Below are 16,117 nucleotides of genomic sequence, written 5' to 3'. Positions count from 1 at the left end.
AGTTCTTATTGGCTGATGTTGGCTGATCTGAACGTCATCATTGGTAGAGTGTTGAGAGTTCGGGGTAGAGGTAATAAAGGAAAAATCTTTGTGAGAAAACATACAGACTCTGTGGCCTTGATGATACTTAATAGATCTGTTTCTCTCTCCTTTCAGACTGGTCGAATTGACAAATCCTACCCCACAGTATGTGGCCACACAGGACCAGTGCTGGACATAGACTGGTGCCCACACAACGACCAGGTCATTGCCAGCGGCTCGGAGGACTGCACTGTTATGGTAAGTCCCTGCGGTGTGGTGGGCACGCGGGCCAGCGCGGCTCACACGCTGCCTTGCAAGAGTGCGTGCACGGAGCTTCGAAGTGCAGAAAATCGTAGTAGCTTTGACTGTCCATTGTGTTATGTGAGAATCTAGCAACATCAGCGTTTAGCGTTGATAAACCATTTTACAAGCCCTTATATCAAGGAGCTGGGCCCTGTTGTCTTTTTTCTTCTTCCGAATGAGTGTGTGTACGTGTGTGTGTTCTTCCTTGTTAACAGTTAACACATCTGCTTGGTTGGGAAGATTTTAGAAAAGGTAGAGTGACTTTCAAATATTTCCTTGAATGCCATTGGATGACATGACCTCCTTCCCCACCAAAAAGGCAGACAAAATTGTTATCATGAATTGCATATTCCAGTGAAATACGATGCCAGAGGTTATACAGATAAATGGGACATGAAACAGATACTGAGAGATAGTAATGAGTTTTTTGCAAGTGCTTATTTCAAAGCTAATGTTTGTGGACCCCGATTAAGAAAGTCCTTTCTATGCAAGTGTACAAACATCCAACTTCAAAGATTTTTAAAGTAAGTTCTTTATGTTCCCTAGGTTCTGAAAGTAGGTTATATGTGAAACCAGGCTTTGGTGGAGGGAAGGAGTACTTTTGAAAGTGAAGCTTCTTGTTCTTGATTATGTTCTTCTTAGCCTGCAAATGTAATTATGGGTTTGGATCCATTTTTAACCCTATCCCAGCATCTCCTGGAAAGGTTGAGCATGAGTGCGGAAGGGGAGTCCTGAAGTCAGGTCTGGATGGGGGCAGGTCTTCCCTAAGGCAGCCTCTCACTTGGCAGTGGAGAGCTGCAAGAACTGCACTAGGGGAGCTCCCTCTTGGTTTTCTGTGCACTGAACCAGACCTAGAAACATTGTTTGGAAGGCTTTGTTAATTATAATTATTTTACATAAACACAAATGAATTCCTGAACTGTGCCATTTAAACATTTACCAATTTTTCTCATGGACTTTTGGCTGAGGATAACTCCTCCTGTGATCTCATGATTTTGGCAGCCAAAGCATATTAAAGAAATATGCTGCTATTAAAAGGAATTGTTCCATTTAACATGCCTTGCTAAATTGATCATTTGAATGGCTACAGACACATTTTGCTAAGGGAGAGGAACAGTGTTCAGCCCCAATGCCAAAATCTTAATCTCAGAAACCTTAACCTTTCTTAGAGCAGGGTGTTTGACCGATCTCTCCTCATCTCCAGCATTATTGGTCATGTTGCCCTTTAAAAAAAAAAACCACCTTTGAATTATAAAACACACTAAACAGTTAAGTGAAAAAGTGAATTGAGAGATTTATGACAGAGTGAACATCCTGTGACCACCACCCAGGTCAAGAAGTGGGACTCTCCCAACCCCCTCAGACTCTTCCTGTGCCCACCCCAATCCCGAGCCAGCCCTCCCTCCGCAAGTAACCAGTAAATTCACCTCCTTGCCTCCTCTTTGTGGTTTTAATCATGCAAATGTGCATCTCTGGATGATGCTAGAGCTCTTTCAAGTTTTAAGAGCTTGATAGGTCTTTTAAGTCTTTCCTAGTCTACAGGAGGAGTTCCTCCTCCATCCTTTCCTTGTTGAAGATGCCTGACCTTCGACCTGAAGCTTCCAGCAGTACAGATTCTGCTGATTACACCCTCATGGTCCAGTTCAACCTGCTTCTACTGTCTTTCAGATTCCCTGCAAGTTGGCAGCTGCATCCTGGAGTGTGATTAGATTCAGATTCCAACCCTTTGACAAGCCTAGAGCTCCAGCTCTGGTCTCCCTCAAGGCATGAGGTCTCAAGATACCTGTTTTTTTCTCTTTTTTTTAATTTGCGCAGTTACTAGATATCAGTTGTTTTCAGTTTTCAGCTGATAAAAGTTGTAAGCTGGTCCTCCCTCTTATCTGCTATTTAGTTACCCAGGAGTACAGTTCATACAGGAAAGCAGGGTAAACATTTGATTCTTTCCTTTTATTTACCCAGTTTTCAAGATAATGAATTGGTTCACGGTCTTCCTCAGAAGGTGACCAGTTAGTTTTTCCTTTGGAGGTTTTCTTCCCCTTTCATTTCATATGGAACTCATGGATTTGAACTTATTTCACAGGTTTTGATCCATTACAGTTCTTCTTTCAAAGCTCAGCTCATTCAGTCTTTGTTAATGGGAACCTGTCTGCAGTTCCCGAGTCCTGACATGACCCTACTTGTTTCTGTTGCTTCCTTACTCTTTGGTATGTCGAAGTGTCCAAGGCCCTTCCTGGACATCTTTGGCCCCACACCTCGAATTGGCCTTTCTCTCAGAAGCTCTGGTTTCTTTGAGTGAAAAATGGAATTTCTAGGTCACTGTCCGGATGTTTAGGGATGCTCCTTGTTACTGTGGTGATCATTGTTTTTAAGACAGTGCAGTAAATTTGTTCAGAATATCCATATATATCTAAAGATACAATACCTTGTGACTTAGTTTTAATCTTTCTAGCTCAAAGTCAGGACTATAGAGTTTTTATTTGACTTTAATAATACATCTCTGTCTCCTTTCTTTCACACCCAGAATCCTGGTTTTCAGGGATTCAAGATGAATTAAAATATTCTAATCTATCTCATTTGCTGTTTCACAGTATACACACAGTAGTCTCACACTAAAAATATCAATAGTATCACCACTATCATGATTGCTGAAAGCAGTTTAAAAAAAAAAGTCATTTGGATCATCTGACACTCCTCCTCTGATAGATTGTAGACCCCAGTTCTCTGGAAACCAACCTGAGAGGGCTCCCTCCTGGGATGGTCTGGATCCATACTGAGGAGCAGTTCTAAGGGATGGAATCAACTAGGAAGGGTTTGTGGGAACAAGTGCTCTAAGCTCTTTGATATTGACGGTAGCTTGTTGTGACCTTTATACTTGAAGGTAAATTTTTCTGGATATTCCTTGACTTGCAGCGTTTCCTTGAGTATTTAAATCTTATTTTGGCATAAAGTGTTGCTATAAAAAACCAGATGATGGTGTAATTTTCTTTTCCTTATAGAGTATGTTCTTTTTGCCTAGATGTTCGTAAGATTTTTGTTTTTTTCTTAAAATGTAGTAGATTTCACTAGACTGTTTTTGGTTATTCTGAGTTGGTATTTCTGAGTATGTGATGTTCTCTTTCAGTGTAGCTTCAGGTCTTTTTTTTTTCTTCCCTCCAGGAAAGTTTTCTTGACTTAGAAGTCTTCAAAGTTTGTTCTTTTGCTTTGGTTTTTTCCTTTAGGGACTCCTGTTATGCAAATGCTTTATCTTCTTTCTTTGATGTTTGATATTATCTATCTAGCTTTGATATTTATCAGTTTCTCTCCAAACCTTTTTTTTCTTCTTCTTCTTCTTTTTTTTTTTAGCATTTACAAAGATGTTTAATAGCACTCCTGTCTATTAAAGAAAACACAAAGTTCAAATGCCCAACATTAATTATGTTTAACACTTGGTATATACATTTGAATAAAGAGAAACGCTGCTGAGTAGACATTGGATTTAAATAAAGGTGTTGTAGGTATAATTCATTACAATTTATATTATGAATAAATAAGAAAAAAGGGCTGAAAAAGACAGTAGAGATTTATTTTTCATTATTCTTTCATTTGGACCCAACACATCACACCCCTGCCCCACCAAGAACTTATTACTTCCCGCCATTAAACCATAATGATGACTCTCCATCAGGCAGTTACAGCACAGAACCAGCCCCTGGTTCAGTGGAAGCAGTGTTTGGCTCTACAGTTTATATCCTAACTTCGCCCCAGCTTCAGAAGCACAAACTCATGCCTTTGGTCACTTGAGACTTTTAAAAAGCACCAACTGATGGTGTTAGCTGATTTGGACCTAAAATGTCACTGTCCATCAGAGAAGAGGCTCTCACTAGATTCCAAATCTGTTATTTATTTTTCAGAAATCAAAGCAAGAAGAAACTTTTGAGAACAAGGCCATCCTAGGAATGTTCATAAAATCTCTCTTCAGCTTGTGGCTGATACATGAGATTATAAATAAATAAATAAATATCCCCTCCCCAACCAGGTGTGAGGCTTAACCAGCAGCTTCAGAGGCCTGGTCTATCTTTCGTGTTCAGAAAGAAACTTTGCCTTAAAAGGTCAGACCAGTAACACTGCAGCCCCAGCAGCCTCTGCAAAGAGGCCTTGCCAGCCACCAGCAGTCAGACACAACAGTGTCCAGCACCAGTCCCCAGGCCTGCCTCTCCAGAGTTTCGCAGGCGGGACCCATGTGAGGGGGGCAGCCCGTACTGCTGGAGGATGGCCCAGTACTCCCCAGGGCGCAACAGGACAAGGGATGCCAGACTTTCCAGGCACAGGCAAGTCGACCACCGTTGAGCCTCGTCATCCTCAGGGCTCTGGTTGTCCCCAGTTGGTCCTCAGTCAATCACCAAGGACAGACAAGGCCAGAGGTCCTGGAATTCTTTGACATTCAGAGAGCTGGCCTGAGGGCTGAGGTTGGTGCTGGTGAAAGCAAATGGTCCCCCAAACACCTGGGCCAAGTCCTGCCTGAAAGGCATGGAACCCGGATGCCTACAAGAGGAGTGGAGAGGCTCGGATCCTCCGAGGGTTCCATCCCAGGGTCACTGGACTGGCAGCAGGTGGCTCAGGAGCCCCTCGGGTGCTCTCACATGGTGGGACCTGCAGACCTCAGCCACGCTGGGATCTGCGGGCCTTGGCCCCCTGCATGGGCGTACCAGAGACATCCCTCTGACTCATTTCTTGTAGGCTAAAATTTTTCTGCTTTTTACCTTTTATTTCTTTGGGGTGTTATTTTTGTCTGTTTGCTCTTACTTTCTTTGTTAGCCTTCGTTTCTAAAGTACTTTTACTTTGATTTCTAAGTTTTTCTTGATTTCCACCACCTAACTCTTGAATTTTTCAAGTTCGAACTTATAATGTTTCCAATGTCTTGTTCTCTTAATAATGTCTTTTGAAGTGTGTGTGATAGCATTTAAATCGTTTTTTGGCACTGATCTTGTTAGTGTTCTGTATTGTCTGTCGGGATGCTATTCTTTACCTTATTTTCTTTTTTTCTTATAGTAGTTTTGGAGCCTTTATTTATTTATTTTCCTCTCTTATTTTTATGTGAATTTAGTTTTTCCAAAGCTTTCAAAAGCTGGCTTTCTTTATAAAGCTATTCAAACTTTCCAGAGCGCCCTCTTCTGTCGTTTTCAGGTAGTGTTGAGGAACACCGTGGCTTGCTGTGTATTACCTGACCTGCTTTTTATTTGACCTTTCTGATTCCTTTGTCCATCTTCTGTCCTGCTCAGCTTTGCTTCCATTTCTTGGAGCTGCCTCTCAGTGTGGGCCTGTCTCAGAAGGGAGTCCTCTCTGGTTGACTTCTAGAATATTGGGGCCTAGATTTCTCCAGCCCCTTCAGACCTTTGCTGTTTCAGGTCCCTGTTCTTGTCCACTGTTGGAGAAGGCAGAGCCCCTCCTGTTTCCGCTGTGGTCTCGTAACGGCCTGCTCTGCTGAGGTCTGTGGGGCCCCTGTTGCTGCCCCATGAGTTTTCACACAGAGACCGACAGCACACGGGTCGTGCGGCTGTTGGTGATTTTCCTCCACCCACTTGCATCTGGCTGGGTTATCACCTCGTTTTCTGTAAATGTGGTCCCTGTGTTTTGTTTTGTCATCTGAGTGCTCTGTGTTTTTCTGCAGGGAGTTGGGGAGATCTGTTGCTGATACCACCGTCTTCCCAGAATCCTCCAGTGTTGCCCCTTTATTGGTTTTGCCAATAAAGTGAACATTTTGTAAATTTGGAATAAATCTTCCTCCAGCTTTTTTTTAGTCCCTTAAGTATGGGGCTGATGTTTTAATTGCTTAATTTGCCTCAAATCATTTGATATTATTATTGGGCTAATTACAAAATGCTTCAATAACTCAGCAGTTGAAAAAAAAAATTTTAAGAAGTATTTGATCTCCTACGCCACCTGCTTCTTAATACCTCATTTTCCACTTGTTCTGAAGATAAAAGAACGCTGTACAATAGATCAAATGATTTAAAACAGCAGCTTTTATAAATGAAAAAAAAAAAGAAGAAGAGAAGTTGACTGTAGTTTCCTCCTGGTAATAGCCCAGGAGCTGCAAATGTGGATTGCTATCAGGGCCCAGCTCTTGTAGAGAAAGGATGCTGAGAAAGTCCCAGGCCACATATATATATATATATATATATATATATGCACTCAGCCTCAGTTACCTTACTTGTTTCAAAAACTAAAATAAATAAATAAACACACAAATACACCAATTGAGAGGATCAAGGAGGTATGAATATATAATGAGTTATTTTTCTTACAGTGAGTTTTGATGTATACTTATAGTGGATTCATGGCAGTAAGAATATCTTCAGCAGATAATTCAGTAGGAAAAAAATACAACAAAACCAGTTTACCAAGTGAACGGTAAATGATTAAACTAATTTTAAAAACTGCTTTTTGTATTTATGGTATAATTCTATGATGTCCTCTGCATTTAAGTGGTGGTTTATGCATCGTGTGAGCATTGACTCTGTGACAGTGATGTTAGTGTTGGTTGCAGTTTTAGAGAAGGAACGCCAGCCTATGGTACACCCCTTCATCGTCTAGAGGTGGCTTCTTAAAGCCGCCTGGAGGTGAGTTTTACAGGCATAGTTTGCTTTTGATGTACTGCTTGTTTTTTTCTTCTCATTTTTTGGCCACTCCATTTGGCACGTGGTGTGGGATCTTAGTTCTCTGCCCAGGGATCGACGCTGTGTTCCCTGCAGTGGAAGTGCACAGTCTTAACCACTGGACCACCAGGGAAGTCCTGGTGTACTGCTTCTTGAAGTGATGTTTTGTACAAGCAAATAGCAATGATATAAACCCTGTTCCTGGAAACTATACTCTGCTCCTAGGTTTTCCAGATTTTTTGATACTATGAGTTCTCTTAACAAAATCTCCTCACAGAGAGTTTGAAAGATTGCAGCTGTTGAGTATTTCACTTGGGACAGTTTTAGCTCCAAGAAAGTAACAGCACCTTATATAATACAAAGAGCAGCCAAGGTAGGTTTAGTGAATGGTGTCGATTCAACACTGTCCCTTATCTGCAAACACAGATGCAAAGACCAGCTGCCCAGACAGTGGGGCCACCTGGTTGGTTCTCCCAGAGTCTGGGAGAGGGAAGGTTCCTACAGGAGGCGCACTCTTACCTGTCTTCACCTGGAGGTTCTGATGGTCCCAAATGACGAGGCTTAAATGGACACTGTTCCTTTCCCCAAATCAGTCTTAACACTCCTGTGGACATCAACAGTGATCAGCTCCCTAATTTAGCCAGTTTTGCGTCTGTTGTAAATTTTCCTATTGTGGGCTTTGCCTTGAAATAAAGATGGAGGTGACGTGGTTGGTGATGAGAGCACATTCCCCAGGGCTCCAGCCCTCTCAGTCATTCAGCAGGACTTGTTATTTCCATTCTGTCCAGATTGCATCTGGGCTGTCGGCCAAGTGGGTATTCCTTGGCACATCGGAACCCCACTCTCAGTTCTTGATTTTCTCAAGACCAGCGTTGTTCTCGGGGTCATGGTTCGTTGAGGGATGTTCTGAGTCTGCGTCCTGCCCGCTGGGGTGGTTGCACAGCGGCTTCTGCAGGGGGTTTGCTGCTCTGCGGCGGCTGCAGTCTCAGCCTCTCCCTGTCCCTTCAGATCAGCACTTTCCTCCATTCTGCCTTTGGAATTGATTTCTTCTGCATTACAATAATGCGGCCTTTGTGGGGAATCCTCCTTTTTATGGCCCTAACTCCAGTAGCTGGCCCGGTAGCAAGTTCACAATGGGTAATTAAAACAGGGAAGCGGTATCTGGAAACAGTTTGTGTTTGCTTTAAATTTGCACTGTGTTTGAGAAATAAAACTGTCAAACAGATACACTTTAAAATGACTGCTTTGAGAGAAACCCGCTTTTCTTAATTTTCCTCACTTTTTTCCTGTTAGAACTATTCCTGAACAGGGGCTTAAAGTTGTTTTTTTCCAGAACCACATTGGCTTTTCACCCACTGATTCACTTTTTCATCTGGAAGCCCTAGAGACTGATGGCATTTCCCCCCCCTTTCTTTCAAAATGAAACAAGATAAAACATTGCCATAGTAATGTATCATCCACACAGAAAATGCCAGGAATACACAGTTTTATTTTAAAAAAAGAAAAAAGCCAGGAGGCGATGGGATAGCTTGAAGTGGCTGCCAGGCTGAGTGCCCGCTGAGGGTTCAGCGAGGGTGTCTTACGCCTCTCTTCCTCTCTGCCCCCAAGGATGTGTCTGGGAGAGCAAGTGGTGGTAGAGTCCTTGCTGCGGCCACAAACACAGAGGAGCTAACGGACCAGCCTGGAGATGAGAGCTGATCTCATTGTGCTAATTGGCCCGGGCATGAACTAGAGCTTTCACACATGTGATATCTTGGACATAAATTAGGCAGTTGGGTACAGGGCTGAATTAATTTGAAGACAAATTAATTTCATTGCCAAGAATCCTGCTGTTCAGACTTAAAATTACATATTGGGGTCATAGGGGTCACAGTTCCAACAAGAAAAATAATCATGAATGTAGATGGTTTTTTTTTTTTTTTTTTTTTTGGCCAGGCACTGTTTTAAGCCTTCATGTGGTGATTATATTTAATCACTGTTAACAGCACAGTGAGGCAGGAGCGTGTCCCATTTTACCACTCAGGAAACCCAGGCCCAAGGGAAGTGACAGTTTTGTCAAAGGTCACTCTGTTTGCAGTAGTTCACCTTCGGGTGGTGCTTGGGGGTGCAGAATGTTTCAGCTCGTTTGACGTTTCCAGCTACCCTGAGAGGGTAGAGCTGCTGCTATCCCCTGAATGGAACAAGGAAATCGAGGCTCCCAGAAGTGAAGCCCCTTCTTCATGCTGACATGGCCAGTTAGTGTCCCAGCTCTGGCGGAGACCCGGTCTCTGACATCCTGGCCAGTGTCCACACCAGGCTGCATCCCAGGTTGTGCGCAGGAAAACTAAACATAGACTGAATGGGACTCCCGTGACCTCTCCAGTCCAAACTGGAAGGCCGTTGTAGCTGTAGCAGGGAGCCCAGCAAAGGGCAGAGAGCCACATACCAACGGGCCTGTGAGCCAGGTCAGCGGGCACCGAGCAGGGCTGTGTCCACTTTGTGTGGAAGGACTTATAGGTGTGCCAGTCCTTTCCCGAGTCCACCTTCCTCCCTGCAGAGGCTGGAGGGCCGCTGTCTTTGCGTATCATCGCACAGGAGTTTCCCGTCACTGTCCCCTCCTGCTGGGAATCCCCTGCCAGTCTTATCTTACTCTGCTGTCTCTCAGCCCCTCAGCCAGCCTCTTTGGAGCATCCACTCTTTAGAAAATTGCTCCCTACATCTGTTTTATTTTGAAACTAGATTCTTGATTTCCTTCCTTCCTTCTCCCCTTCCTTCTTTCCTGCTTCCACCTGTCACCTAACTCCCATTCATCCTTAGAGGTGTCTCCTCAGGGAATCTCCTGGATGTACCAGACTCAGGTGCAGGAAGGCAACCTCGTGACAATTTTCACTCCACTTAGCTTACACAAGTGTCGCATTGGTAATGAGGACTCTGTGGTTTCCTAGTGAAAAAGACAAGTAATAACTACAGCCAACACTTACCCAGAGCCTGCCTTAGGCCAGGCATTGTTCTGAGTGCTTTAGATTCATGTTGCCACATTGGTCTCCAGACAGGCCCAGTGAGAGCAGATTCCTTATTATTCCCATTTTATAGACGAGGAAGTTTGAGGTCCAGATAGGTTAGGTGAATGTCCCCAAGGTCATGCAGTGGATATGTAGAAGAATTAGGATAGTCCTCACCCCTGCACTGTTCCGGGGGCACTGACTGTGTGTCAGGCACTGTTCCAGGACTTTCTTGATTCGTGTGGTCCTCACGGCACTAAATGAAGTCTGATGCGTCCCTGTGCCGAGCCCTTTGGCCATCACCGTAAGAGGCCTGGGCTGGAGTGGAACCAAGATCTGTTTGGTTCCTGAGCCCATGCTCCATCTGTCTGCTTGACTTTGCTGTCTTTGACTTTCAGTCTCATAGACCGACTACTCTGCTTTGTTAAGACTATAAACCCCTTGAGAACAGGATCTGAGTTTAGTTGTCCTTCCCCTCCTTGCCTGGTAACGGGCCCGGGTTATGGTGGCTACTCAAGGAAAGTGCTCTTGAGTGAGTGACTGAGGTAGTAAGATGGGTTAGGTGTCTGGGTGAAATGCATAAGCCTTGTTGACAGAACCATGAGGTCTGCCAAAAGTGAGATAAAGAAGAGACAAAGAATTTCCTCATTTTTAAAAGTATATAATAAACATTATGCTCCATCAGTAAAATCTCCTTGCCATCCAAAGAAAAGATGGATGAAGAAGCTAGAGAAAGAAGAGATGAAGTCCCGTTATAAGCTCTCATGTTTAAGACAGGAAATGCTGATTATATCCAAAGCCACCCATCACTCCACGCCTCATTAGGGATTTAGAAAATGCACTATTTAATCGGGGTCAGTCAGGCACTGAAGGTTTTACGATCCTTGTGGGAAAACCTGGCAGCCCGCGGTCACAGTGCCGCCTGGAGACAGCATGTGGAATTACATGCTTTCTGTCCCAAGCCTGGTCAGAATTCATTTTGCAAAATGCATTTCCTGTTGAGTCATTAAAGTCCCACTTCCTAATTGTTTCTCTGCCGACTTCGTGCTTTGATTAAATCAGTACTTGTTTTCTGTTCAAAATTTCTGTCCTGCTTTACATTCAAGTAGCCAAGTTCAATGTGGAACTGTTTTACTGATCATAAACCCTTGAATAAAAACAGGGGAAAGCAAACAGATAACACTAGAGGGTAGCAGACACCCACACTCCAGGAGAGGGGGCCACAGGCCAGAAGTCTGTTCTGTTCGGAGGAGGGAACCCTGGTCTGGGTGAGGGGTGGAAAGGAGCAAGGTCGGTCCCCCTTGCCTTCCCGTGCTGGTTCACATCTGCCTTAAAACCCGCTGAATGATGGAGCGTTCAGGGGAAATTAGGTGGTTTCTTAAGCCCTCAGAAGGCAGGTTTATGAATAATCCCATAATTCACCACTTTCCTACAGTCCTCAGACTGGCACCCTTTTTGTTCTGATTCTTTGCAGGACAACAGAACCGAGCTGAACCTTAACCACTCCTAATCCAGACTCTGCCTCCACTAAGCAATTGAAAACAGACAGTTGTTTGTCTCCTCCTTAAAAATCCCCAACAAAGGAAAATTCTGTTTCTCACTTGTTCCACTTTTGAGCATGATTTTTTCCACTGGCAAGTTCTAAATTTGTTATGAACTAGTTCCATAAACTCTTTTATGGTAGAAGATTTACTTAATCTTCATACAGAAGACAATAATTGTTTTAATTTTTAACCTTTTCACAAGCTTAAATGTTATTTAATATCTGGTTTTAACAGCTTTATTGAGATTTAATTTACATATAGCTCACCCATTTAAAGTGTACAATTCAGTGGTCTTTAGTATATTCACAGATATGTGCCACTCTCACCACAGACAATTTTAGAATGTTTTCACCACCTCAGAAACCCCACGTTCTAAGCTGTTGCACACGCACACACCCAGCACTAAGCAACCACTAATATACTTTCTGCCTCTATCGATTTTCCTTTCTGGACGTCTCATACGCACGAATCCTACAGTATGCGGGTTGTCATCACTGGCTTCTTTTTCTTAACCTAACATTGTCAAGTTTCATCCACATTGTAGCATCTGTCAATGCATGCATACTCAGTCGTGTCCGACTCTGCAATCCCATGGACTGAAACCTGGCAGGTTCCTCTGTCCATGGCATTTTTCCAGATAAAATTACTGGAGTGAGTTGCCATTTCCTCCTCCAGGGAATCTTCCCCACCCAGGGATCAAACCTGCATCGACAGGAGAATTCTTTCCCACTGAGCCGCCAGGGAAGCCCAGTGTGTCAGAACTTCACTCCTTTCTTTGGTCATATGTTCCTTTTTGTTTCACATTTCTTGCATTCGTTTATCAGTTGCTGGACATTTGGGTTGTTTGCACCTCTTGGCTATGATGAATAATAATAGGTTTATGGTGCAAAACATGTATTTTCCTTTTTCTTGGGTAGATACCTAGAAGTGGAATTGCTGGGTCATAGAGTAACTTTGTGCTTGATCATTTGATGAATTCCTAAACTGTTGCCCAAAGCTGCTGCACTATTTTTCATTCTAGCCAGCAGTGTATGAGGGCTCTGAATTCTCTCCATTCTCCCCAGTACTTGTTGGTATCTGTCTTTTTGATTCCAAACTTCTAGTGGGTATGAAGTGATATGTTGTTGTGGTTTTGATTTGTCTTTCCCTGGTAGCTGATGATATTGAGCAGCTCTTCATATGCTTTTTTGCCATTTGTATATCTTCCTTGAAGAAATATCTAGATTTCTTGCTCATTTTAAAAAAATGGGATTATTTTTTCTTTTCTTATTGAGTTCTTTATATGGTCTAGATAAAACTCGTTTTTCAGATATTTGACATAAATTATTTTCTCTCATTCTGTGGGTTGTCTTGTCCCTTTCTTGATAGTATTCTTTGAAACACAAAAGTTTTTCATTTTGATGAAGTCCAATTAAGGTTTTTCTTTTGTAAGAAGATTTCTTCAGTACGTGTTACAAAACTATTAGGTATCTTTTTTATTTTCCCAATGTAAAATTATAGAAAATATGTTTGAAAAACTATGCCATCTCCCAAGAACTTTTGGTGGATAGAGTTTGCTTTCCCCTCAAGACCATGGGCTTACCTAGGGGTTTTCACCCCAGTGCTTCTTTTTGTGGGTGCTTGCTTCAGTCATTTTTTATTTTTCTTTCAATTTTTTGGTATGCTTCTAACTGGAGAGTTTTTAACTTAACAGGGAATATAAAATAAAATCTCCACTAATAGTAAATAAAAGCCAGAGAGATCTAATATTTTTAGAGCTTGTGGATATTTTGCTCTTTGCTATCCTACTCCATTTGAAAAACAGCTGTTCGTGTTTCACCACGTTCTGCCTTTCATCCAGAGACCACTGTGTGTTCTGTTTACACACAGCGAGGCTTCACACAGGATGGTCACAGTAAATGTGATAACAAAAGCCGACCACTTTCATGTGGATCACCTTTCTTCCTCTTCCAACAGGTATGGCAGATCCCAGAAAATGGACTCACCCTTTCCCTGACTGAGCCCGTGGTCATCTTAGAAGGCCACTCAAAGAGAGTTGGCATCGTAGCCTGGCATCCGACGGCCCGCAACGTGCTTCTCAGTGCAGGTAGGAACTGAGCAGCCTCTGCTTTCCCCTTCCCCTCATTCCCCACGGCCCCGTGTAGAGGGAGCAACAGATGCATTCTGACTGTGCTGGCAGCTGTGAAATCAGAAGAACCCAGGGTGGGGTACAGGTGTCCCCCAACCCATGTGTGCGCTCGCGCGTGCGCGTACGTATGTGTGTGTGTGTTGAGGCCACTGGGGCAGATCCAGTGGAAGCTGTGGACTTCTTGTCTAGAAGCAGGAACAGGCACGTACTTACTTAGTGTATCTAGCACTTTGTGAGTCTAGTGAATCTCAGCAGAGTCTCGGTTCCTGCCGGGGCTTCCACAGCCCTCAGTTGTAGTTACTCCTGATGTGGTAGAAGGAGCCCAACTGGGAGTCAGGAACTCTGGTATTGCTGCCAATGTTGGGGTGATCTTGTTAGTTAAATATGCTCTTTCCTTTTAAAAACACTTCCATTTTTCTCCTTGTAGTCCATGTATATTATAGAGAATACATATAAACAAAAAGGAGAAAATAAAAATCACTTATAACCCCATCACCTAGAGGAAACATCATTATTACCCCATTTTGATGTTTCCAGAAGATGTTTCTGTGTGCATAAACGATTTTACACACAAAGAAGGGTTCAGCCTCTTTCACGTGACCTGCTTTCTGCCCTTGCTGGTACACTGTGGCCCTTTTCATACATACTGTGTGATATTTTTAATGACTCCATTAATAGTCCATTGTCTGGATACCTCTGTTTATTTAGTTAGTCCTCTGTTTTTGGACATTGAGGTTGTTTCTGCTTTTTCACTGTTAAACAGCACTGCAGTGAACCCTTGTGACCAAGTCCTCGTTGTTCCCTATTGCTTTCCCACTTGTGTAGTTTCCAAGTTTCATCTTAAAGAAATCTTTTTCTTTGTTCAAAAATATGAGCATTTCTCTGCTATCATAGAAGCAATACAGAGGACAGGAAGGAGCTTTGTGGGGTAATGGAAATGTTCTAGATCTCGATTGTGATAGAGGCTAGTTGAGTATGTATGTCTGTCAAAACTCAACCAATGTATACTTAAAATGGGTGCCTTGTATGCAAACTGTACCTTAAAAAAATTGGCTTATTAAAAATGCAGTGCTAATGTTAGTGGTAGAATTTTAAAGTCTTTCACTTTACCAGTAAAAAGGAGGGGAGAAGTCCAGTTTTTAACTAGGAATGAAAGATATTTCTGATGTAGTGAGTTAATTTAAAAATCTAATGCCTGGTACCTATTGAAACCAAGAACTACTTTAAAAAAAAAAAGAAAAGTAAGATTCTCTTTTTTTTAAATCACAATTGACTATAACTGGGAACCCTTCCAGTGTTTTACTCAGAACCTCAGTCTGATAAGGAGAGAAAACAATTCCAAAGGTGGAATTCCATCATGGAAAATACCCTACTGCCTGCCTCATCGAGGTCAGACCTAGGGTATCATCAGCATACTCAGCCCAGTCTCCCTTGCACAAGCTGAGGAGAATGGTTGATTGCAGCGTTGTGCATATTTTAAGACTATATGATCCATCCATAGTGGCTGGAGTTATTATTTGCCTGTGATGAAGGAGGAAGAGGATGGGTCAAGTCTCCATCCCAGAATCTAGTTCCAACTCTTCATACTGTTGTGCAGCTTTTTCACCCATTTCCTACTTCTAAAGAGATGGGAATACCAGACCACCTAACCTGCCTCTTGAGAAACCTGTATGCAGGTCAGGAAGCAACAGTTAGAACTGGACATGGAACAACAGACTGGTTCCAAATAGGAAAAGGAGTACATCAAGGCTGTATATTGTCACGTTGCTTATTTAACTTATATGCAGAGTACGTCATGAGAAACGCTGGGCTGGAGGAAGCACAAGCTGGAATCAAGATTGCCAGGAGAAATATCAGTAACCTCAGATATGCAGATAACACCGCCCTTATGGCAGAAAGTGAAGAAGAACTAAAGAGCCTCTTGATGAAAGTGAAAGAGGAGAGTGAAAAGGTTGGCTTAAAGCTCAACATGCAGAAAACTAAGATCATGGCATCCAGTCCCATCACTTCATGGCAAGTAGATGGGGAAACAGTGGAAACAGTGGCTGACTTTATTTTTGGGGGCTTCAAAATCACTGCAGATGGTGATTGCAGCCATGAAATTAAAAGACCCTTACTCCTTGGAAGGAAAATTATGATCAACCTAGACAGCATATTAAAAAGCAGAGACATTACTTTGTCAAGAAAGGTCCGTCTAGTCAAGGCTATGGTTTTTCCAGTAGTCATGTATGAAGGTGAGAGTTGGACTATAAGAAAGCTGAGCACCGAAGAGTTGATGCTTTTGAACTGTGGTGTTGGAAGAGTCCCTTGGAATGTAAGGAGATCCAACCAGTCCATCCTAAAGGAGTTCAGTCCTGGGTGTTCACTGGAAGGACTGATGTTGAAGCTGAAACTACAATATTTTGGCCACCTGATGCGAAAAACTGACTCATTTGTAAAGACCTTGATGCTGGGAAAGATTGAGGGCAGGAGGAGAAGGGGACAACAGAGGATGAGATGGTTGG

General features: G+C 42.9%; 1 protein-coding gene across 2 annotated transcripts in view; it reads left to right on the top strand.

Annotated features, from left to right (window-relative positions):
- The window catches only part of CORO1C (coronin 1C), a 74,773-nt gene that overhangs the window by 47,029 nt on the left and 11,627 nt on the right, over positions 1-16,117 (top strand). For both annotated transcript variants that reach the window (XM_043438328.1, XM_043438334.1), the window contains exons 3-4: positions 157-279; positions 13,442-13,571. In XM_043438328.1, the coding sequence (XP_043294263.1) occupies positions 157-279; positions 13,442-13,571 (253 nt within the window). The remainder of the gene's footprint in view (positions 1-156; positions 280-13,441; positions 13,572-16,117) is intronic.

Source organism: Cervus canadensis, chromosome 1, assembly GCF_019320065.1.
Source record: "Cervus canadensis isolate Bull #8, Minnesota chromosome 1, ASM1932006v1, whole genome shotgun sequence".
NCBI lineage: Eukaryota > Metazoa > Chordata > Mammalia > Artiodactyla > Cervidae > Cervus > Cervus canadensis.
The sequence above is the reverse complement of the archived record's forward strand: the minus strand, read 5'-3'. Positions and strand labels throughout refer to the sequence as shown.